Genomic DNA, 25,456 nt, shown 5'->3' on the forward strand with positions numbered 1-25,456 from the left:
GCTGATGGTCCCCTATTAAGAGAGAGAGAGAGAGAGAGAGAGAGATGCTGGCACTTGGAGGTGAGGTGAGGTGAGGAGAAAGAGAGAGAGAGAGAGAGAGAGAGAGAGAGAGAGTGTGTTGCTCTCGCCTGCTGAGAGCAGCTGGAGGATCTTGGCAGCGGGAGAGGGCACGACCCGGCAGGGACCACTGTGACACGCCGATGGAATTGTTTTTTTTTGTTTTTTACAACTGCTGTCAGGCTCATTTGTATATTTTATTAAGCAGTTACAGATGCTGCCCCGTTTTCTGTTTATTTTTTTATTTATTTTTTTATTTTTTTACTGCGGCGTCTCCAGCTCAGCCGGGTGGCACTTTTACCACAGTGCTTTATGGTCAGATTATCTGTAACATCAAGGCTTTAATGATGACATGGAATTACTCTTGCCCTCAATTTAGCACGCTGATGGGAACAGAAGACGGCGTCGCATGGCTTCGGATCGGTCACGTTTGGCTCAACAAGGCTGTTATTGTGTCACTTTTTTTTTTTGGCACTAACAAGACAAGTTTTGTTTTGTTTTTTTGTTTTTTCCCTTCGGTGAGATCACACCTCCGAGATGAAATGCTGCGGTGAAGCGATGAGTGGCAAATAATGAACATATCTGAACATGCCCCGAATCAATGTCTATCCCACATATTCTACGCCACTAAAAATTAGTATAGCTTTATTTTTTTAATACATTTTTTTTTCTGTTTTGTTTTAATATCCTCAAACCCAGTAGCTATAAATGTAAAAGGAAAATAAACTAAAACCCCCTTTCCTCTTTTTTTTTTTTTCAACCTGAAGCTAGTAATTTCTTCTTAAGTTTAACTTGTAATATTATTAGTAGTAGTTTGTAGTATTAGTATCATTTAATACTATATATTACTGTTCAGAACAATAAAAATGTTTGGTCCTTTGGTCCCTTAGGGGTGAAAGATTTGCAGTTCTACTGTTGTTAATGGAAACCTCAGTGACCTCCAAGAGTCATAGCTCTGCGCTTGCTGAGAGACGGTGAGAGAAAAAGAGAAAGAGGGAAAGAGAAAGAAAGTCTGTCAGTGGACGTATAGAATAAGCTCCTTTTTTTTCCACTGTGTTTCTTGATCTTCAAGTTTTAACCCTCATTTGTCCAGTACAGTAAAAGCCACAAGCGCCTCTTTCCTTATATATATGTGTATATAATATGTATATAGAAATCTATCTGTTGTTGCTGCTTTTTTGTTTGTTAGTTTGTTGCTTAATTAACAATTCAAGTCTCAACAAGAAAAAAAGTTCTGTTGTTCAGTCTCGTCGCATCTTTTTTCAGTTTTTTTTTTTCTCTCTCTCTTCGCGTCGTTCTTGCACTGTGCCATCTGTTACTGTTAAGTCCCCCGGTGAAGCGCCTCCTCCTCCTCCTCCTCTTTTCACGTCTTCTTCTTCTTCTTCTTCTCCTTCATCTTCGTCTTCTTCTGCCATAACCTATATCTTCATAAGTAAATGCTGATATGTCTTCAAAAAATTCCATATGTGTTGATTTTTTTTAAAACATATTTTGCTTTTCAAAGAAAAAAAGTTTAACTCCTCCGAGATAACTTCACGTGTCCTCTAAAACCTGAAAAATAGAAGAAGAAGAAGAAAGGGGGCGGGGGGGAAGAGAGGCAATTTTCAGATCTCACTGCTCATTAAACTGTCATTCCAAAGATCCATTTCTTTAAACTTTGGACAGTTCAATATGGCTCTATTATATCAGTGTAATGGTCTGGAGAGAGCTAACCCACAGTGGCACACCAATCAATCTTTGTCAATCACCGTGATGACAGATTTTCCTATAATTAATCCTCCTGCTGTGCCGCATATGAAATCAAGCCTTATAGTTTCTATAAGTGAGGACAAGAAATCTCCAGAGACATTAAAAACGATTGAGCCTCACACCGGCTGAACAGAAGGTAAATTCAATACTAAAGAAAACTATAAGCTCTTACATCAACATGTCGGACTCTTAGGGACCGGAGGGATAAATCTTCAGCCTCAACAGAAGGGGGGAGGGCTCACCTGTGCTGCTGCAATGAATACTGAAAGTAGGCTGTGTCAGTAAGGGCGGCTGGCATCCTTCGGTCTCTTTAGCTGGACTTTCAACCTCTTCATCCCGATCTGAAAGCCGTTCATGGCTTGAATAGCTGCCTGTGCACTAGCAGGGTTGTCGAAGCTCACGAAGCCTGAGAGATGAACAAAAACAAACACAAGAGCAAGATTTGCCTGACTGAGAATTAACACACTTATGAGGCTTTAATATAACATGAAGAAGTCTGTATCTAGAGATGATGAGACTGCTGGGAAAAGAAACCGGCTGAGAGACGTGAAGAAATATGTCCCAGCGTCGGAGCCTAGATGGTGCTGTTGAGGCAGGCAGCGCCCAAATGCTCAGAGCCTGTGACAGCGCGCCATAAAGTTGTTTTAAAAAAGAAAAACGCAGGAGTTTAATATGTCTGCAGTGTGCAGCTGGTGTGTTGGTATTGTGTTGCACGGCTTCACATCAACTGTTTGCAGCCGCTAAAATAACTCGGGGCTCCAGGTGCAACAGGTGATGGGAGTGTAACTGTCAGAGGGCATCAGTCTTGTGATGTTGTCTGGCGGTAGACAGTTTTTGTCTGGAAGAGATGTAATATCAAGCCGGTGTGTGATCTTTCGCCGAGGCATGTGGGTGGGGGAGGGAGGGAGGCATCCGGAGTTTGAGGGGTTAGGAAAAGGATGCAAGTGCAGCTTTCGGAGGGTTTATTGCATCATAAGAAGATGTAAATCGTCGCTCATCTTATATAAATCGTTTGTTTTTTTATGAAATTATAGTAACAAAGAGGAAATTTCAAATACTGGCAACCAGCAGAGAAAGGAATACAAGCAAAAATCCGTTATTATAAAGTAGAAAAGCATAAAAAGGCTCATTTCACAAAAATTCTGGAGCGTCTGTCAGGCTGAAAAACTGATGCTGAGTTTAATTTACCTTGAAATTATACTACTTACGTACTAAGTACTTAAGTAAACATATTTAGTTACATTCTGATTTACATTTAATTGCTGATTTCATTTTCCACGAATGATCAGAATTAAAAAAAGTAACGATGTAAAGTACAAGTCAAGTACAAGTGCGTCAAAACTGTATTTAAAGTATAAAACCTGTGTAATCCACACTGTGATCTGTATCAGATCAGAAGACTCGAGCCCATCGCTAGTCAATAAAACGATCGGGCCGCCCCAATGAAATGCTCCGCTTTTAACTCCTAAATCTCATTCTAAACATCACAGCTGTCTGACGCCCCTCAAAAGCCCCCGAAATACACGACTTCGCCCATCAGTGCGTGAAGTGGTTCGAGCAGAAAAAAAAACAAAAAAACAAGAGCAAACACAGTTCATCACGAGTGGACAAGTCTTCAGAGGTGCGCCGCTCCTCAAATCCATGCTGAACATCCTGTTTTCATCATGTGTAAAAATAAAAGCCTTGAGGACTCAGTGACCAGAAACTGCAGTGGAGTGTGTCTCCTGCTTGATGCGCTCCCTTGTGTCTGTGGTGTCATTAGGAACAGTCGATGACCCGTGAAAAAACAGCGGGAGCCTCTCCACGTCCACAGCCACCTGGGAGAGATGTCTGCGCCGGCCTGCTCGGCTCCGGGTCGGCCCATTAGGGTGAAGGCTGGGCTGCGCCGAGGAGGGGGCTGAGTGCTGAGACTGAAGACAGTATGGAGGCAGGGAAAGGAGGTGACCTCCTAACCCGCCATCAGGTTAACACATTCGGGCTGGGAGCGGGGAGATGAGATGGAGACGAGGCGAGGCGCAGGCTTAGAGCCTCTAAGCCCTCCTGCTCGGTCCTGTCACACATTACAAGTGCTTTCTCTCTCTGTTTCCCTGTCTTTTGCACACCATCAATCTAAGTTTATCCCCTCTTTCTCCTTTCCAGATTAATTACACCAGTGTGCTCCCTCCTTCCCCAGGCCTAACATTATGTTGTAAATGCATAGTGTGTACATCAATACTGCAAATAGCTCTTCTTTCATGAATTTATATGTTATTAAGTCCCCCCGGGGAGACCGAACCGGGCGATCAATTTTGCCCAGGGTTCTGCGGTTCCCTGAAGTGAAAACAAATGCTGATCCATAATTGTCCTTTGCCCCCCCCCCCAACACCCACCCACCACCCCCTGCCGCCATCCCCCTGCTGCCTCCTCAAAGTTTGTATAAGCCCCGGGGCTTGCTGCTGCGTGTAGGCTGACGGAGCTAAATGGGACGGGGAGGCGTGGAGGTGTGTGAATCAGCCTCTGCAGCGAGGGTATTGACAGATATTGGGGTTACAGAACGGTGATGTGGATGCTGATACAGCACCTCGAGGTTTCCAGGTCACACGGCTGCCAAATAGAAATAAGGACATGGGCTGTGATCGACTGCATCATCGCTAGTTCTGCAGCCGTGTATTCAGCACCTTTTTTTTTTTTCCTTCTATAGCCACACTGACGCGAAAACACAACAGTCATCAAGATGCAAATTCAGGTCAGTCAGTCAGGGGTAAGATCATTCAGTCCTGTGTGTCTGGCTGCTGTCTAACATTGTTCAAATCCATAGCACCTACAAAAAAAAAAAATGTTTTTTTTTTTTTTATAACAAATGTTGTTGGGTGTGGAATATGAAAATAAATCATTATTGTGAAAATGTAGCTTTACACTGCGAAGCTTCACACCTCAGCTGTGAGTTGTTGTTTTTTTTTAACACAGCACCCACAAATGTCTGAAAAACTACAGGAGATCTGCAAAAACAACTCTTGTTTTGTGCAAAAACTTCATTAAAAACTATTAATTCAAATGGGTAGTGAAGCCATGTCAGTAGAGGCCTGTGCATCCAGACTTGTGTTTTAATCCGTGGCTAAAAAAAAAATCAACCAACAAATTAAATTAAACATCCAAAGTTGTATCTACGTAGGAGTCAGCAGAAATGTACACACTCGTATAAAGACATCTTCGACTTGGTGACTAACTCACCGAAGCACTTGCTCTGGTTGGTTGCCCGGTCCATGAAGACTTTAGAGGAGATGACGGTGCCGAAGGGCAGAAACATCTGCATGAGTTCGTTGTCTCCAAACTCCTGTGGCAGGTGGTAGATGAACAGGTTACAGCCCTCGGGACCTGGATGCAGAGACGGAGACGGAGAGAAAGCGTTTGAGAGCTGTGAATCTGTCATTTTTGATCTACGCGGTCTTTCATGTTGACTAAATCAAGATAAGAGGAAAAAAGATTTCTGGGAGCGTCTGTGACATTATCAGCGCTAAAGCATAACTCTTCTTAAACACACACAAAAAAAAACTAATTGAAAAGTTTTTTTTTTTTTATTATTATTTGATTTGCTGATGCTGTGCAGATATTGAGAGGGGATTGAAATATTTCTATTTTAATTTCAACAAGATTTTCAGATTAGATGAGAATATGAAAGACTAACTCCAGATGACAGATCGTGTTCTTCAACTGGCGACTATCTGTAATTTGATCAGTGGGCTGCAAAAGCAATCACCCAACCAGATGTTAAATATGGTGGAAAAGTTATTAAGTCTTGTTTTCTGTCATTCTTTTTAAGTGTATAAAGCAGGTCTAGGTTCTGTATCAATACTGTGAAGGTATTAAGTAACTTCAGGGCTTCAGTGAAGTTGTTATGTTACAACAGTTCAGTCGTGTCCCCAGCACGGCCAAAGCGAATCGAGGTGCTGCAGCAGTAGACCGTATGAGACAAAAAGAATGGAAACACGTAAACCCTTTCTAGTAGACACCCAAAATAACAATCCAAACCTGAAAATGTGCATTATATATGATGTTTAAATAATAATGTTTTCTTCACCTCCTCAAAGGTCATATTCCTGCCAACATTTCGCTGTGAGAAAGATGGAGAGTTTCTGGTATATCAGCAAACAGCCTACGCTTAACAACAGCCAGAATTGAGAGAAATGTAAGAAAGCTATTTCCTCTTCACAGGACCTGTTTCGTCAGTTTTCAGTGGCAAACTGAGCAGGCGGAGGGCGGGAGCACACTCACAGCAGGAGAAAGGTTTAAAAACAGGGAGTCTCCTGCAAAAATCATCTGTGTTGATCACATATGATGAGGACGGGGTTAAGCGTTTGCTCTTCTAAGTTTTGATTTTGCCTTGTGGAACGTTTACCTTCCTTACAGCAGTCCTTCGCTCCACATTTCATTTGAAAACGTATAGCTCAGTTAGTTTTCTTCTGTGCTTTTGAATCTACATCAATTAAAAACACTAAAAAGAATTTTAAAAAATAAGATGTCAACCTGACGTTTACATGATGAGGGCTTGATTGCTTCTTTTGACATTCAATCATACTTTTACACCTGCTGTCGGACACAGTTACTTCTAAAATTTCAGTTGAAGACGTAGCCAATGACCTTCTAATTACCAACTGAGAGTCACACAATGCCAATCCAACCTGAACGTATCATTATTGATTGAACCTGCCAGTCACGTACGTGGAAAATCACACCGTGCATTACTTTATATTCCAGTCAGCTTCCACATTTTTTCTTCTAACTTCACTTTTTACATTTGAGTCTTTCTCCATCTGGGTTGCAGCTCTGCTATTCTCACACTGAGGGCTTTTATCATACAAGCTTTAATTATCACTTGTGAAAAAAAAAGCACTTTTTCAAGATGTAAAGCGCCATAAAGTCTCACGAACATCGCTCTATCGTCCTCATGCTCTTCTAGCTCACTGCTCTCTCAACCGTTCTACTGTATTTATCGGTTACAGAGAATGAGATGTGTTAAAGTAATACTCGTCTCTCGGACACACGTTCTTTATGTATGATTTTTTTTCTTTACGTGTCTAATTCACCGGATGACGTGTGTGAAAGTGTGAAAAAAAGTAATAATGTTTTCTCACCCTCACCTTCTCTCTGCTGCTGCTGCTGGATGACCTGGGGTGGTTGGGGCAGTGTCTGGCCAATGGGAGTCAGCGTGGTGGCTGGGTAGATCGCTGCAGTGGGGCGGAGGGAGAGAGAGAGAGAGGAGGAGGGGGGGTGGGAGAACGAGTGTAAAAAAAAAAAATAGGGGGATCCCACGTAGAAATGGTGTCAAGGATGCTTAAGGTCGATCGCACAGGCAGAACATGTGTAATCAAAAGGCTCTGTGATGTTTCTGTCCCACACTGTCGGAATGCATACAGCCTGACGCTCATTCAGTGGTTATCGCCCCGCGGCTGACACACATTTAGCATTGAAGGCTTTGTGTTGTAAATCTCACCATAGCAAACAGAGCATTCCTGTCTCACACCTGTGTATTGCTGTACTCCGGTGAAGGCTTGCTGGAGTGTGTCGGCAGCGGTGGGGCTCTGGGTGGAGTAGGGCGGCAGGCCGTTGGTGTACACAGTCTCCACAGCGGGGTGTCCGTTGGGCTGATGGGGGATGCCGGTGAATCCGTTGACGATGGGCGTGACGATGCTGGGCACGGCGGAGGTGGTGATGTTGGCTGGTGGAGAACTGAGGCCTGCTGGAAAACAAAACAAAACAAAAAAAACAGGTTCGCTGTTACTGGATCGCGAGGACTCTGCAGCTCTACATGATACTGTAAAAAAAAAACAAAGAAAAAAAACGTGTAGGTAAAGTGTGCACGGAGACATGCTTTCAATGTCATGTACAGAGAGTAATCACTTGCTCGTGTACCCCGGCACAGGCAGATCTACGCTCAAACACTTGCACAAAAACACCACCCACACACACACACAGATACACACTCACACACACATCTCGTCTCTAATGCAAGGACACGGGTGCGACGTGAGTCTGTCACATATCCGCCGTTAGTCGTGACACATCCTGCAGGAGAGCCGGGAAGTCAACCTGTGAAAAATGAGCCTGTCCGTAGTGTTTGTGCGATACCCCGCTGGCTCCTACTGCTCAAGATGATGAAACCGCTATGCAACTTCTGAGAGAGGGTAAAAAAAAAAAAGAAAAAGGAGAACAAGAAGAAAAAAGGAAAAAAGATCTGGACTAAATAGAAGGAGATTACAGAGGGAGATCTGCTTGAACGAGCAGGTGGCAAAAAAAACAACACAAAGATGCCTCTTACTTTTACACATCATGAAAAAAAAATAATAAAAAAAAAGACGGAATAACAACAGTTGGCAGTTTGACAAATGGGTGGGTCATAACGCACTGTGTACGGTACACGCCTGAAAGGCAGTTGCAGGATGCTTCATGAGTGGAACTGAAATTGGATGCTCCCTGTCCTCTCTCATTCAATGCATTTTAAAAAGACCCTCCTTTGGAAAGTGTTTCCAATTATGCCGGGAACATCAAAGTACCCATTCTGAGCAGAATCTCACTGTGTGATGGTCCCTCTAAAAGGGGGGCCGCTCCGTGGCAAAGCATCCCAGCTCGTTGAAGTACAGCTCCCCTGAGGACCACCTCTCAATCTGGAAAAAACCCTAGCCCCCTGATTGGACAGAAAAAGCCCAGGTTGTCACGGAAACCCCTCCAGCATGCCATATCCCCGCAACCTGGCGCCTGAGCAAAGAAACCTCCTGCGAGAGGTGGTCCAGATAGGGTAAACAATCACATCCAGTATACACACAGCGCGCGCCGAGACTTATGCTAATGCCACTGTAAATATGCTGTATATCAAATGCCGAAACCTCCCACCACCGAGCAATATCATCTACATATCCATATGGAATTGCCTTTATCCTCCTTTACCTACACTTTCTCTCTTCTTTTCTCCACCCTCTCCTCTCCCCGCCTCAGCGTTACAGTCATGAGGAGGCTGACAGTCAGGCCAGCAACTGCAGTGACCAGGGGAATTGCCCAGGGTCCAGCGAGAGCTGTTGTGTCTTTTGCACCGGTTTCCTTTTTTTTTTTTCCCCCCCACCCGAAGCCTCCCCACGATTGCTTGTTTCCTGCGGAGCTGTGATGAATTAGACTGCAGCTTCAGCCCATTCTCCTACGAGGACCCAGGAGACCGCCGCTCCTATTCTGAGGGCTAGAGACAGCTAGTCTGCCCGGGCCACACGCACTCTACTGTACCGCCGGATAATGCACCCTCTCCATCATCAGGCAAATTCATTTTCCAAGGCTTAGCAGTGCTGTGGGAGTGCACGTCCACGTGTGCGTGCAGCAGTTGTAGTGATAGTGGGAGTAGCAGTGGTAGTAGTAGGTGGTGGCGTGGACCAACTTATATGCAATTGCACAAGCTCTGGGGTCAGCGGTGTGACGTGACATCTTTTGTAGAGCAGAGCGCATGACAGAACATAACAGATTGGGGCCAGCGAGTCCAGTCAGGTTATCATACTGGAAATGTCATGGGGCGGAATGAGCAGAAGAATCATACGTGCAATAAAGACAGCATTTATATTGCAGCTATGAAACATGTACACACAGCACCCATTGGTGAAAGAAGTAATCAGATGCTCTAATCAAATGTACCCTTTTCAACTACGCGTAAAAAAAGACCAGCATTCAAATACCTCAATGTGCCATAAATCACCAAAATTGTACTGAAACTATCAACGGAACATGAAGAAATCACAGATCTGACGAAGACATCTATGCATTGTGTTGCAAAAATATCTACAGAAGTTAGCATGCTAACCAGCTAGCTAGTCCTGTTCTCATGCCACTTGAGCCGCTGAAGCCTCAGCAGTTCTTACATTTTGCACCTTTAAGCAGAAGTGTGTAGATATTATCAGCAAAATGTAAAGTATCGAAAGGAAAAATGGTCACTGTGCAGAAAAAAAAAAAAAAAAAACGTTCCCTGTCAGTGTTTACTATAATATAAGTGGTTTTGGTGTAACATTACTGCTGCATGAGCTCACTTTAACTACTTGGGTGGTTTTATTTACAGCAAGGCATAGTATTCTGTAAAATAATCACGTTTGATATGTTTGGTGACACATGGTTTTTACTAGACAGAAAGGGTATGAGAATTTGTAAATCGTAGTAAGTATATGGTAACATAGTCAAGTAAAACATATTTCAAAATTTCGTAAAAAAAAAAAAAAAAAAATAGAAAGAAAGAAATACTCAAATACCTGAAATCTGTACTTGAGGATTAGTCATCTTCAGGCCACCAGCAAGTTAAACTGAATACTATAGTACAGTAGCTGGATTATACACCAACTGGATAACATAATGGGTACATGATATGTGGTGACGACAATAAGAGAGCACCACAGCCAATAAAACAGTGATTACATGAGAGAGAGAGAGAGAGAGTCATTATCTTTATCCTCGCTGTCACAAAGGTGCCATATCCGCCACGAGCAGCCCTGAGAATATTCTCCTCAGTTGAAACGGGGAAGTATTTCCTACCATCCTAAGCTAGAAAAATAACAAGACATTTTCATTTTATACCTCAGTGGACACATAGTTTGTTTTTTCTTTTTTTGCATTGTGGGAAAATTGTATTCATAGCCTGTTTACAATGTACACACAATACTGCACACACACACACACACACACGTGGCGTGTCGGTGTGTGCGTGCACCGCGTATTGGCCTGTAATAATGACATGTTGTTCCCCACTCCGGCGTGGGCGAACACAAAGCAATGGGACGGCAGATTACATATTCTATACGCCGAGCTCTTAACTATCACTTCTCCATTCTTATTACCGCGAGAAAGAAGTCTGCACTGCTAAACAGCGTGTGTGTGTGTGTGTGTGTGTGTGTGTGTGTGTGTGTGTGTGTGTGTGTGTGTCACATACTGTATATTTATGTTGTGGCAGCAGAATTCGCATTCATCACGCAGGCCGTTTCGTAGAGGGGGGGGGGAACTGTTGATTTGCTCCTAGCTGATGATTGCTTCGCGAAAAAGAAGTCTTCAAATGCGACAGAAGTATTTATTATGCTAATTATACATTCAAATCAACGAGGAACGCTATACCCACACTGGAGAGTGCAGTCATTACCGGCACAAGGACTGTCTTTCACTGGAGCAAGCAATAAGCACTCAAAACAGATGCTTTCATCTAACTGATTTAAAAAATGCGATGCATTTAGACTCAAAGAGAAAATGTCTGTCGGGTCCTTAAAGTCTGAATAATAAATCTGAATATGGGAAGGGCACCTTTTTTCCGCGAGCCGAGATACCAAGACAACTATGCGACTTTGCATAATGGCCCCTTGGATCGCTAATAAATATTGGTGGAGCGCATAAAAATGCATTCTCCAAAACAAACGTGGTTCATTGTCACATTTTTAACTGCAAAGCACAGTTTTAAATGCGACCGAGGCGTCATCTGCTCTGCGTCAGATAATGAGTGATTCTTACCGATCATGTCATCTAGGACACGATGTATAGTCACTCCACTATACGCCCTGAAAACTTCTCATGTCAGTCTGCTTGACTGACTGCCTGATGGACTCCTACATGAACACAGTTTTTCTGCCACCAGAATCCGATGACAGTTGCTCGGTTGAGAGGTCGCTGCCAATCAAAAGCTGCTCGAACCACACCCACACAGAAGAAACAGATTATCAGAGCTTTTTCAACTCCCGATTAATCACAACTACACAGGGTTTTTCCTGCATATTAATCCTGGAGGTGGATGCCACCACCGATTTTCCAGGCCACCGCAAGAAATGACCAACCAAAGATTTTTTTTTTTTGTTTTGCCAACGGTGGCGGTGACTAACCTACCACCACCGCCCGATTTGGTGCCAGGACAAAAACCTGCTACAATGTTTGTTTTTACTTTGTTTGTTGCTTATGTAGTCATAATTATTTAGGCCTTGTTGTTGAGTGCCCTCTTGCCCCTCAGCACTGTGTTAGTTACAAGGGGTAGTGGTTGAAATCCCTCCCTATGAAATGGACCCCCCTGATACTATCACAACGCATGTAATAAAAACGAATATCTCTGTGAAAATGAAATTCAAAAATGTGGGTTCTCACTAAAACCGTGACTATCTGCAAAAGTAGCCATGATGTGATTGTTTTTACATCTATTTACTTTCTCTGTGTCGTGGCAGCCCTTCTCTGTTCAGCCAATTAACATTAAGGCTGACTGCTGAGGTGGAGGCTTGCCTCAACAAATAAACAGGTAAAAATTTGGGGAAGTAAATAAAAACACCGTTGAGCGACTGAAGTCCACTGTGTTCTTGAGGAAAAACATCAACCAAATCAATGATCGGCGTCCAATGAAGAGCTCAGCCACCTGCTAGCGGCGATGCGTAGCACCTGCAAAGCACCAAACGTCTAATCATCTAAAAGTGGAAGCTGTGAGGAGAGATGCAACGAGTGGAGCCACAATCTATACAGCAACAGGTCTGCAGTGTCGTGGAAGGAAGATCTGAGAAGTACTAGGAGTGGATGAAGCAACACATGGACAAAATACTTCTTAATTCATTCATACAATATGACCAGTAATGAGTAATGAAGTCTTGTGATTTGACTTTGAGAAACCTGGACCGTTAACCTTCAGTATTAAACACAGTGTCGGGCAACACAACTCTCCATGCGACTGAGCCTCTCGTGCTGTCTGCTTCACTCTTGAGGCTCATGTACACACAACGCACTGACCGCGCCGATGTGCCTGACTTTCCAGATCCCCGAGCAGACCAGCTGGGCGGCTGGCGAAGCTCTGCTGCTCGTGCGAGGCTCAGCTTTTTTGCTTACACAAATCAGATTCGGCCCGACCGAGACGAGAGGCGAGCGTCGCGCGTGCCACGAGCAGGCGTACCTCTTTCCTTTGGCTCCTGGGATTTGTTGTGATTCTGATGCAATGGGCCTGATTTAAACTGAAAGGGGGGGGGGCGGAAAACTTCAGAGGGACAGTGAGCCTTTGTGAACCTGAGCATGTTTGCCCTTGAAGAGGGAATTATTGTGAAAGCAATCTCGGGAAGAGGAAAAACCTTAAAGAGAGGAACTAGAGTGAGATGGAGAGGGTCACGCCATCTTTTAGACACCGATGTTCATTTCCCTAGATGTTTCATCCGGCTCTGTTAAGACTACAGAGCTGTGTTGCAACCTGCTGCGCCGCTTTATTTGGTTTGATTTTTGGTAAATTAACTTCTAACCTTAACCTCGCCTTGGCATTTGTTTTCTAAAACTCCCCATTAGATCTCAAATGTCTGTTTACCGTATACGTGTGCGTCGTGGCGGACAGGTGCGCACATTGAGAAAGATCACTATGTCAAACAGCTCATTAGTCTCATGGTGTTTGTCACCACGGAGGTGCTCTGCATTAATGGTGTAACCATGCCTGAATCCAGCGGGGGCGTCGCGGCACATCCAGCCCGCCTGTGAGTGGGTCGTCTCTCACTGCGGAGCATCTGCAGTATATTTTGTGTAATATGTACTTGTGCATGTACATCGTCGGCGCAGAGCGGCACCGCGCAACAGAACATTAGACTGACTTTGATTACACACTTCTCACATCCAAACAAAGCATCCTTGACACTCGTGTGTTCCTCACCACGCACAACCCAGCGGGATCTGCATCCCTCTCCCTTCCTCTCCTCCCTCGCCCTCTTTATCTCCTCATCTCCTCTCTTCCTGTTTTTTTTTTTTCTCTCTCTTTTTTTTCCCCGGCTCTGCCTCTCTCTCCCTTGTTTTTGTTTAACTTTTATTTCTTCTGCGGCGCTCAGGGAGCAGCACCTGGTGAACATTATTTTCAAAAAGCATCATCATGCATCATTGTAAGGATACATGCTCTAATCAGCTGAACCATCTGGCAAACGGCTTATGCACCATCAAGCTTAAATGCCTTGCATCTGTTGATCAAATGGATGTCTCATTGTTTTCAGAGTAACACCCTTAACCTCTGAGCCTCTGTGTGCTTCCACTTCCTGTCACAAACAAGGTTTTTTGTTTTTTTTCCCATGTAGCAGAGGTTATACCGATCATTTAAATAAAAGATTAATGTCACACATTTGCCCCAAGATTAGGCAGGCTTTTTCATCTGGTGACTACTATTGGAGCTTTATGTTAATGCAGAGTGGAGTGTGTAATTCAGAGAGGTGCTGTTCGAGCCATCAATAGGCAATTGCTCTCGTTTTAGAAGGAAAGGGGACATTAACCTTTCTACCTTTCATGCTTTTGTACATTTGCCACAGCTGGCAAATGCCAGAATTTATAGATTTGTTTAGAGCTCTAATTTGGTTAATGAGACAACTTAATGCATAAATTACACCTCTGTCGAAGCACAGAAGCACTCTGCTCCCAGACCCTGAAAACAGATTCTGATATTACAATGAATTATTCCACTGACTCGTGGCAGACTTCCTACAGTCTCTCAGTAGTGTCAGAGCCTCTTGGCCTACTTATACAGACAGCCTTGCCAGTAATGTTATGTATTCCTTCAATGAACTCTAAATAAGTCATAGCCACAAGTGTGAAAAAGAGAGAGGGAGAAAATAGCTGTGTATACCAAAGCAGCAAGCTAGACTTCCACTCGTGCAGCTGCTGGGAGCCACGCTCAAATTAATGAATGAAGAAAGAAAGGGGGAAATGAAACAGTTCGTATTCATGATAGCTCTTGAAAATTCACGAAAGCCATGCTTTCTCTCAAGGATTAATAATATATTTCCTTCAATAATCAAAGGTGATCAGTCAGCTGGAGCTCACACAGAAGCGTGTCCAAACGCATAAAAATGGCGCCGCTTCACATACGTCTGATTCGCAGACGTACGGGCACTCGCTTCTCTTCCTCTTCGCTCTTCTATGTCCCTGGATCAGAGGCACAAATGTACTTTTTCTTCTCCGAAGCCAAGCGCCTGGATCTCGGTGTTGGCAACTGATACGAAATTGCCTTTATAGAAGTGGTTTTTGTTTCGTCTTTTATTGAATATCTGACAAAATCCAGCAATATTTCACTTAAGAATAAGGCACTGATTTTGGCTTCGGAGAGGCTACAGTTTAGAAGAAAGGACACAAAAGCAGCACAAATAATACAATCACACACGTACACGCGCACACACACACACACACACACACCCTTGCAATACAGTTGCACTATCTTTCATCAGCACTATTGTGTTGCAAACTACAGGTATGCATGCAGAACACAAAGATCTGAATTGCCACACTGTCAGTGCCTTGCCCGTCAAAATAAGAGGCTTCTCAGCAAGACCGAGCTCCACTTTTAATCATTGTCTCTGATTGATTATGCCCGCCCAAAAGTGCACACTTTGCACCGAAAAACATCAACGTGAATATTTGACAAATGGGCCTCTTCTCTGGATATATTGCCCCATGTTGGAAATTATTGCGGATGTGCAGCACACATGCAGCACGTGTGTCCACTGGCATGTTCCATCATCTCACCGTATGTGTGCGTACATGTGTTTGCTTGGCTTGAGGTGGGAGACACGTGTGATTAATAATAAGGGCTCCTGACGCATTGATTTCCAACCCTGGTCTGTCGCCTTTTCCCGTTCCATTTTAATTCGACTGACTGTAAGTAAAGCCCGAGCCAAACAGGAGCTGTACGATAAAAACTGTCCTTTTCTTTGTGCCTGTGGGTGAAGAAGTGAACAGAATACCAACTTAAGAGAATATTTTTCTTCCCCACAGGAACCTCGGTTGCAGAGAGAATTTGATATAGCGCAGCAAGTTTGTAGTAAGGAGCTGAATCCCTATGATGGCTATAAAGAAAAATCTAAAATAAGTCCTTGTTGCGCTCGCTCGCTCACAGTGATTGGCTTAAAGTTACCAAAGTCATCACCTTAAAAAACTCAATACTGCAGTGTTGACAAAGTAGGTGAGCGAGGCACAACAAAGACTTGGATACTGTATTATTTATTTCGGCTCGCGCTTTTTTGTCGAGCGGAGAATCTTGAAGTTTCCTCTGTCTCAAGGAAAATGAAGCGCTGCTGAATAAGCAAATGCGATGCAGTGGGTAGGTATTTCAAAGTCCTTCCCTTTCCTCTGTAATGTATCTGCATAGGAGCTGTTTGTTATGGAAAACAAAACCAAGCGCATGCAGATCATGCACGAGCGCTTCAAAGCGCAAGGTCAAAATACTACTGGGAAATTAGCGCCTTATCTGTAAACTTACTTATTGATATTCCCCCTCTTTCTGCTGCCACTATCCCCAAATATCCTCTGCATTCACAAACAGCATAAACATGCAAATCCCATTGAATCTATTTTTCCATATTTGTGTCTCTTTCTCTGGTGGAATAACTCTGGATTTACCAGTATACAGGCCCACTTCCTCTTGGCCTTCGCTGCAGCTCTGTTTTCCTTGTTCTCACTCAAGCGCACACATGCACGTATACATACAGACGTTATAAAAAAAAAAAAAAAAACACAAGCTGACCTACGACATGTTCACACACGCACACTTACAGACATTGACACAAGCATACAACAGTCCCGGCTTGTTGCACCCCCCCCCCACACACACACACACACTCGCAAGAGGAAAGGGAATGAAACCAAGTGCTCACCCAGGGTTTGATGAAACTCACCCGACACCGGGGTCATGGGGGTGGGTGGGAGGCTGTTGATGTTGAGCGCCCCCATCTGGTGGATCTGCGTGGTGGGGAAGGCCACGCTGGGCGTGAGGTAACCTCCGTGGCTTGCTGCCATGATGGCTGCCTGCTGCTGCATGAGCTAAAGAAGAGGGACACGGAGAGTTGGGTGGAGGAATGTAGGGTGGGGGTGGGGGGGACGTGTGCGAGGGAGCATGAGGGAGAACGGGGTGCGAGAGAGGTGAGGGGAGGACAGATGGTAATGAAAAATATAGTAAGTTGGAAAGGAGTCGGACAAAGACGGGAGAAACATAGCAAGGGTAGAACGGAGGGAGGGATGTATGTTGAGGTTGATGGATGGATAGTGCATGGGAAGTACAGAGAAAGTAGAGCGGAATAAAAGAAAGGGAAGAAAAAAGAAGCCTGTCAACCTATGTTTAGTGAATCTGTCTATCCTCCCAGCAGGAAGCCTGTCACCAGCTGCAGAAACGATTTAATAGCTGTCTGTTGGGTTCATACAAATCAAGGCATTGACATGTGCACATTATCTCCGTGTTCGGGAAACAGGCAAAGTTTGCAGAAGTGGTGCGACGCTTTTTTTTCCCGTTGACAATTGCCAAACTTCACAAAACACCAGTTTGGCTGTGTAGATATCCTACAGATGTCTTCTGCTTTTCCCCTGGACACATCTCTAATTTTTCTTACAATGTATTTGTTATGATGGCTGCTGGTGGCCTGGCGTTCAGCCAGAAGTCCAAAATATGCTTTGTTTTATAATTTAGTCATAAGCCACTAGGCCTGGTTCTGGGCTGGCGGTTTGCAAACAGAATGCATTCAGTGGTGGAACTTTGCTAAATGACCACGGTCTTTTGCCGCCGAGAAGTTGTTTTAGAGGCAAACTTCTGCCAAACAACATTGTGTTCTTTGGTAGGCAGAGCTGCACACTGTTTTTTTTTTTTTTTTTTTCCGAGGTGTCACTGAATCCAGAGCCTGAGTCATTACAGCAATATTTTTAAAGCAGGCGTAGCTGGCAGCTTGCATTCCAGGCCGTGTGAGCAGCACACCATGTTGGTCAGAAAACTGCAGTCACGGTCGAGTTTCACCCCAACTAAGAGATCAAATCAATCGCCTGTCACTCACGCTGCATTTCTACTTAGCATCACATGAGAAGTTGGAGCTGAAACTATTTTCCTGTCAGCCCCACGGAGTGTTTATTCATATGCACGGGACACACACATACATACACACAACACGCATGACGAGCAATAGAGTCTGTGTGAGTTCATGCGCTCAGCTGCCCGTTCAAACCACTGCTGAACGCCTAACTCAGAAGAAAATCTATTGCTGTACAGTGTCTCTTGCAGATTGTGAACCGGTGTGTTTAATCGAGGGAATCAGCCATCTTTTGTGGGCCATGCAGCCTGACAGACCTCGGTGGTATAAGAATACAAACACAGCTGGACCAACCTTGCACCCCCCATCTCCAAATCTGTTAAATACTGCATGGCTGCTATGTGTCAGGGGAGCTGCTGATGGCCGTGGCCTGAGAATGACTCGTATAAGCAGAAATCAAACTCCTCTGCCACTGGCACTAATGCTAATGACGATGTTGGGAGACGGTGGAGGTATAGAATGCCACTCCGCTTGCATTTGCATGGGGACCCAGCGACGGAAAAGCCAATTATTTTCCCTCAGTGCCCCTGTCAGGTAACCTGAAAGTGGCTGTCCCGCTGTAGAATGCCCGGCGCTGGCATCTCATCCATTAGCCACATGCCTCGCCACTGCTATCTATTAGCGCCTTTTGTCATTTGCATAATTTCAATGTGACAAATGGGGATCATCCATTCCTTTCCAAATAAGATAAATTGAGCCTTTAAGGTTGGGGGGGGGGGGGCATGGCTGCAAAAAAAGACGGTGAAGGGGAACAAGAAACTAAACAAAAGCAGTGACACAGAAACAAACAAACAAAGAGGTCTCGAGGATCTGGGGCTCCCGAGCGCTGGCAATGCTGTGACTGCCCGCCCCTATTAGGATGTGAATGGGGTTGGACTTCAGGATGAAGGGTCGGACCCGGCTGGTGTTACAGAGCAAACACTGTCACACCACTCGCTGTTTTTTTTTTTTTCTGTTTTGTTTTTTTTTTTTTTGTTTTGTCTTCTCTCGGGCTCCGCTTGCTGCTTTCAGAGGAGGACCGGGTCTGATTCTAATAAGCTTGCAGCCTTTATTTATGGTGTGTGGGCCCTGGTGGACTCAAACAAGTTACCACCCGGGAGGGAGTAGAAATGAGGTGGTGGGTGAAGCTTGTCTTCCCAATGCTCGTCTTTGATAAAGCAATCCTTAATGCCATCCGTCAGATTTCCACGGATAACAACGCTGGCATTCATTGATGCTTCGTTTCGAATTAAAACGGAGAAAATTGGAAACCCAACCATGTAATTATGTTGGAATTCAGTGGTTAATACAAACACTCTCTGATAAAAAAAAAAATAAAAAAATAAAATAAAGAGCAGAAAGCAGAGTGGTTATGCTGACAGAGATATTCAAAGTCGTTCCATTTCACTTTTCATATGTATATGCGTTTTGGTTTTTTTTCCTTTTCAAAAATTTTCAAAGGCATTATATTCAAAAAGACATTCCCGTTTCTTTATTTATGTGCTATCCGGTAGATAGCAAAACGTCTTTGGTGGGGAATGAGCAGGAGCGGTCTTCATCATCACAGACGCAAACCTTTCTCCGCTTCCTCTTGAAAAGAAAAAAAAGGAGGACGGGAAGAAGGAGGCAGACAAAAAACAAGTGGGGGACAAAAGAGGAGCGCGTGAGATGAAAAGGGAGAAAAAAAAAGAGAAAAAAAGAAAAAAAGAAAAAGAAAGTTGCCCGGGATCCGGCAGCATTCATTTAGTGTCAGACATCTGCTTTTTTATTGCAACCTGATGGCATTACTCTCCCCTGGTGCCAGCAGGCAATCACCTCTTTATCACATGGCAATTATCTCAGTAGCACTGCTCTGTGACTCGCCGACTCTCGGCACCGTCACATGTGACCCCTTATAGCCCAACCAGCCGGGGAACGGAGGGAGAGGGTGGGGGCTGAGAGAGAGAGGGAGAGAGAGAGAGAGAGAGAGAGAAAGAGAGAGAGAGAGAGAGAGACAAAGAGAGGCAGAGATGATGATGAGAGAGAGAAGGGTGAGAAAGGTTGGGAAAGATGAGAGAGAGAGGGAGATGGTGGGTCAATGAGGTGAGCTAAAAGACTGAAGACAGAAGACTGAAGCTCAAGGGCCTCATTTGTCACTCCCCCCCCCCCCCACCAATGCTAGCAGGCTACATTTCCACTGAAAGATTCTAATAGGTTTTTTTTTTTTTTTCATCCGATGCTCTTTGTTGCGTGCATACATGCGTGTGCGCGTCAGAGCTAGTCCTCACAAGTATAACACAACTAAACCAGGTCACACACACACACACACAGATGCTCATATGTGTGTGTGTGCAGGCACTTTTACATCACAGGCAAATGATGCAGTAATCTGTTAGCATCGTTTCTCATGTGTGCTGTGTGTGTGTGCGTGTGTGTGTGTGTGTGTGTGTGTGTGTGTATGTGTGTGTTGCTCCGTCTGAATGCCAGTCCCTCCAACAGGGGGAGATGTTTCCTAATGTGAGCTTACAGTCATCATCCTCCCTCTCATCCACCCACACATTGTCACCATTAGCACCAAGTTAAACCATTTTCTCTCCTCTCATTCATCTATCTCACACTCAGTTTAATGCATCTTTTAGAGGGGGGAGACCTGGGGGGAGGGGGAGGGGGAGGAGGGGGCTGCACAGCGCTGGAGGTGCCTTTAAATCTGAAAACAAAACAAAACAAAACAAAACAAAAACTTCCCTCTTGTCCTCTGACACAGCTTGCAGCCCTCCACCTAAAGAGACCAGGGGAAAGCTAAAATGGCTGTCTTCACAAAAGAGACGCGGCTTCACGAGACGGAGGGAAGACAAGTGACTCGAATCAAATCTAATCATTTACAAATATGATGTTTGTGTCTTGGAGGGGAAATACAAAAGGTAATAAAAGCCGGTTTTATTGCTCACATTCGGCCGAACTATAATCGCTCACAACTAACACCGGAATGAAACATGGGATCTCGCTCTCCCCGCTTGTGTTTTATGAAATCACCTTTTTGCAAATAGGATGTCTCCTGTCAGGGCACACCGGTGTCTGTGTCTATCGTGGAAAAAATGGCACATTTCTCATTTTTTGGCATATGTTGTCAGTGTTGTGCCCCTCCAATTTGTGTTCAGAGCCCCCTCCTCCTCCTGGTTTGACTAAAATCCAATTTACTGGCTGTCAGCTCAACTCTATAATCCTATCCACTGCTGTAGTGGAGAGGTAGCTCTTTGAATTTACCATTTACTGTACTCCCTGGTTATAGCTATATATACCATCTCTCCCCACATCTGTATTCTATACTGTGCCACCCTCTCCTCTTGGCCAGTGTGTACGGAGAGTGGGCGAACATGTTGTGTGTCTTTGCAGATAAAGTCCCTTTTTTTCTGTCACTGCAGGTTTTTTTTTTTTCTCATCTTGGGGGGAATATGTGTAGTTTATCTTCGCCGTAAAAGAAACATTCATCGCATCACTTCGGCGCATTCCCGGTGGCTGCGGACGAATCAAGACTACTCACCATGTGCACACACCCGGCACCGGTGACTGTAATGTAATCATAACCGCTGCACAAGCTGGACACCCGCACTAAAGATAACTAATATTTCTCCTTATTCCACATTATTACCTACCTAGCAGTCCGAGGCAGCATTCGGATTCATTAAATAAGTCTTTAGCGAGATATGAAAACAAGTGCCTTCGCTGATAATCCATTACTGCCTCTTGTGCACTCATTACTTTATCAAAAAGTTGAGCCGAGTTTATCTCCAAGGTTGCCTTGCCTCCGAGTTTCTCATTCCGACTTGCTTTATTTTTGCTAAATTCATTATATGCAGGTACATGGCATCCAGCGTCTCTGTGATTCATAACACTAATACAAGGAGAATTTCACCTTCACTAACATCATTCATGCCGTATAATCTTTGCTTCGAGTAACCACATACGTGCAATTTCTCCTTTAGATTTAATGGTAATTGATTCTCTCTAATGCTGAAGTATCCCCTGTGCCCTTGTTACTTTCACTCGGAACTCGATTTTCCAAGCATCATCCTGCTCTTTGTTATATTATATGTGTGTATCAGAGAGAGGAGACTGGGTGGGTGGGGGGGGGGAACAGCATTTGCAGCAGTGGTGCGTGCGAGTGTGTTCGCTCCTGTGTGCGTCTGTATGAGTCGACACGGGTCTCTGCCACAGTAAATAAGAGTCATGGCCAACCTGAGCGGGGCACAATGGTCTCCCCGCAGACCGCCACTGCCTCCACCACCCCTTAAACATTTGCATTTCTCCACATTTCCTGGGAAAGGGCTGCATTTCATGAATGGTAATGAAGGTGGGACTTTTTACTGGAGTGAGAGAGCACAAGAGATGGCCTCGCAATTACTCTGGGATGGTCAATTTGCACATTTCACACTGGGTCCCAGGGCTGTGATGTGAAAATGAAGGGAAATGGATAAGCCCCCAAGACCTGGCTAACGTCAACAATTAATCCTGGCATTTAGAAACAGCAAAAAAAGAAAGAAAGAAAAGAAAATACACAACTTTGACATCCAAATAAGTACAGGGGGAAAAAAAAAGAATTTGTGTTCCTCCTTCTCTGTAAATAAACACTCCGCAGATGTTTATGTGTATTCATGCGGCGTGTTGTGACAGGGGGCCCAGGTTTTTATCGCAGTGCTGGATGTGGAAAGCTCCTCTTAAATTAATTTTTAGCCTGCTTCAAGTAGGTTGTGCATGTGTGTGTCTGTGTGTGGGTGTGTGCTCTGTCTCAGCAGGGAAGAGGAAGAAAGTTTGTGTGCATATAAGTTGCCCATGGAATATTCTGAGTCAACCGTGGCCCCTGAAGCATCTCATGGGCCCAGAGGGAGGGACAGTGGGAGGGAGAGGGGAAGGGTAGAGAAGCAGTGTGTGATGGAGGGTAGAGGGTGGGGGGGTGGGGGGGTATGTGGGGGGGAGTGGTGAGAGGGGGCTGCATAGGCTGTCTGAACTCATCAAAGAGCCGCGGGTCTGCTGTGTGTGTACGGTGCCATGCCCTGAGGGGGGGTGGCGGTACGGTGGGTAAGGGGGGAAGGAGGGGGGGTAGGAGGGCAGAGGGAAGCTGATGAAGGGGTTGGAGGGTACAAGCTAACTAAATGTGCGTGTGTGTGTGTGAGTGAGTGTCTACGTGCTGTGAGTAGCGAAAGCTGGAACGTAATGGCATGACAGCACTGCTTAAGAGGAGGAGAGGGGGAAGAAGTGATGTTAATGGAAGTGATGATAGTTGGGCTAATATTCATTTATGAAGATGTCTACCAAGTAAAAAGAAAGAAAAAAAAAAACAAGAAGTCGCTCTGTCAGGCTGAAAGGACTGGAATATTAAGTATGTAATTCAGCGGCAGATGCGTTGGAATATCCAGCACTTATGTGGACCAGGGATAATGAAAATAAGTTTACTTAAGAGTTGTTTATATAATTGTGTGTCCAGTGTGTGATGTGGATTCTTTGGTTCCACTTCAGGAGCACGCTGAACTACCTGAAGGGTCAAACACAAATGATGCGTACCAGGCTAATTAGCAAACGCAGGGGAAAGAAGCATCACTTGCTGCAGTCACAACAATATCAAGATACTTGTTAAAAGCGACGACGTGTCACCTTTAATGTGTTCTTTCAAGTGACTCTGATTGGGTGAGTTGTGTGGTTGATTTTTTTCTCCCCCTCCCGTGAAGGCTGGTGCAGCGTTGTTCCACTTTTGTTCCACTCATCTTACTGTGAGGGGCTTGATTTTACCGATGGAGGGCTCCCGGTATGTTCAAATTCTGCACATAAAGGTCTTCACACAATTTGGCTACATCAGATTTAGTTGATGGAATAAAAGACTTGAGATATAGGCATTTAAATTCACATGAACTGATTTCTTTGTCCACTTGGGCATTAAAAAACAAGCCATAAACACAACACTGACATATTATTTATTCCCTTTTAGGTTGATGTGGCACTGGGCAAACATTAGCTTATATGTAGTCCATCAAAGCTTGGCCTATGTCACAGAGAAATATCGGACTGTGCTCATTATTATTCTGGTGTAGGGGGAAAACACAATGCTCTGGCCTGTTTGCACTCCTTTGAATCAAACCAAAATCGTGTCAGGCAGCCAAAGTTTTAGCAACGGTGTCACTGAAAAATAGTGTTGGCATCAGAATTTGCCTAAATCACCAAAAGAAAAGGTAAAAACTAATAACTTGAGTGAGTCTGTAATTTTAGCATCCAGGTCAGGGTTAGGGTAACTTGCCACTTCCAGCATGCAGGTTGCTAGCTTGGAGATTGTTGTTGTTTCCTGTAGAAACAGTATTAGGTAGGTATCATAAGGGGAGGAGAATGCCATCAGAAACAGTCAGCCAATGGCAGGTGGCTTATACCTGCAGTCTGCATCTGGTGAGTCAGGCTAGCTTATGTGGAGCAATATTAGGAGTCCTTTTGAGTGTTTGCTGCCACTGATGAAAGAATGGAGCTCAATTTTTTTTCTCCCGTGCGTTCTCCAAAAACTCTTGATGGGAAATATCTGCGTCCTTCACCAGCTAGTTGCAAACGTTGCCTGCCGTGCTACGTGCGTGTTTTCCAACTCACCGCATGTGCGTAAGAGCTGTAGGTGCTGAAGGGAAGTGCGATGGCTGGGTTGAAGATGCCAAACTGCCCGACCATCTGCTGCATACGTCTGATGGTGCGCTCCTTGTCTGTGTCGGCGAACTTGACCACCAAGCTGGAGGAAGCACCCTGAGGACGACGAGGAGGTAAAGAGGATGGAAAATTAGAGGAGGCAAAAAGAGCGTGGACACTTCGCCTCACTTTACGGCAAGTACCTCTAAGGCCAACACTCAGTCAACAACAGGATCACAGTCTTACAACATCTTATCCCCCCCAAAAAAGGCTTCAAACCACTTCAGGAAGAATTTGCCTCAGCGAAAAAAGGTTTATAAATAAATAAAAGAGCATGAAGAATGTTACTGGTTATTAATTCGTGTTCATTAGCAGCAACAACCGCTGTTAACATCAATATCTAGTGAGCTCCTCTGATTGCATGTCAGGGTTTTTTCTTTTTTCTGGGGGGGGGGGGCTTCCTACATGCATTATCATTACACATTTGTATTTTTTGCAGAGATCCTTATTTTGTGGCTGCGCATACATAAACATGAACCCAACAGAGATACGTGGAGAATAAAAATATTCTACTTATTGAGTGAGCAGCTCTGAAGGCAGATGTGCGCTGTAGACAGAGACCATCCGTTCCTTCAATCATTGTTTAACATATGTACAAAGTCACCCGGGACAAAGCAGCCGCGCCGTGCCTGACATAAATACTTTATTCACCCCCCCACCCCAGCTTACCCCTGATGGTACAGTACATATATGTAACCTTGGTGCTCCTTCCTACAGTTAAGGTTAAAAGATCTTTGATGTATAATCATTTGAAATAAGAGCTACAATTGGCGGCGGTTCCTATTGACCTTGGTGAAAGTGTTCTTCAAAGAAAATGTTGCTTTTTAGTGCAATTTCTCTCATCCTGTCCTGTTTTTTGCCCCCCTCCCCCCGCTTCCTTTCCTTTCCGTGGCTCCGGCCATCCATCCCCTTATCAACGCTATTACCTCTTTTCCACAGCCCAATAATGAACCAGCAGGTGTGTCTGCCACACACCCTTCATTAAGAATCTTCAAATGATTTAGCGCTACAGTTGACCTTTTGTGCACTCCGCCTCTCCTCCCCTCTGCGCCCCGAAACTGGCCCATCGATCCACATAAAAGGCCGAAATATTACTCTGATCTGACAGTGTAGAAAGGTTGTGTGTCAGTCACGATAAGGGGCCCCCCTGAAATTGATGCAAGATTGTCAAT

The 25,456-nt window shown here is 44.6% G+C and overlaps 1 protein-coding gene across 14 annotated transcripts in view; it reads right to left on the minus strand.

Moving 5' to 3' along the window:
- Nucleotides 1-705: 705 nt before the first annotated feature.
- Nucleotides 706-25,456, minus strand: part of celf5a (cugbp, Elav-like family member 5a) — a 193,251-nt gene continuing 168,500 nt past the window's right edge. For 2 of the 14 annotated variants that reach the window (XM_037115192.1, XM_037115191.1), the window contains exons 6-12: nt 24,195-24,341; nt 16,440-16,584; nt 7,277-7,519; nt 6,918-7,010; nt 5,017-5,160; nt 2,049-2,212; nt 706-1,608 (exon numbers count right to left, since the gene is read on the minus strand). In XM_037115192.1, the coding sequence (XP_036971087.1) occupies nt 2,085-2,212; nt 5,017-5,160; nt 6,918-7,010; nt 7,277-7,519; nt 16,440-16,584; nt 24,195-24,341 (900 nt within the window). In that variant the 3' untranslated portion in view covers nt 706-1,608; nt 2,049-2,084. Of the gene's footprint in view, nt 1,609-2,048; nt 2,213-5,016; nt 5,161-6,917; nt 7,011-7,276; nt 7,523-16,418; nt 16,585-24,194; nt 24,342-25,456 lie in introns of all 14 variants that reach the window. The other 12 variants (XM_037115199.1, XM_037115198.1, XM_037115187.1 and 9 more) reach the window with 9 other exon arrangements.

Source organism: Acanthopagrus latus, chromosome 11 (assembly GCF_904848185.1).
Source record: "Acanthopagrus latus isolate v.2019 chromosome 11, fAcaLat1.1, whole genome shotgun sequence".
Lineage (NCBI taxonomy): Eukaryota > Metazoa > Chordata > Actinopteri > Spariformes > Sparidae > Acanthopagrus > Acanthopagrus latus.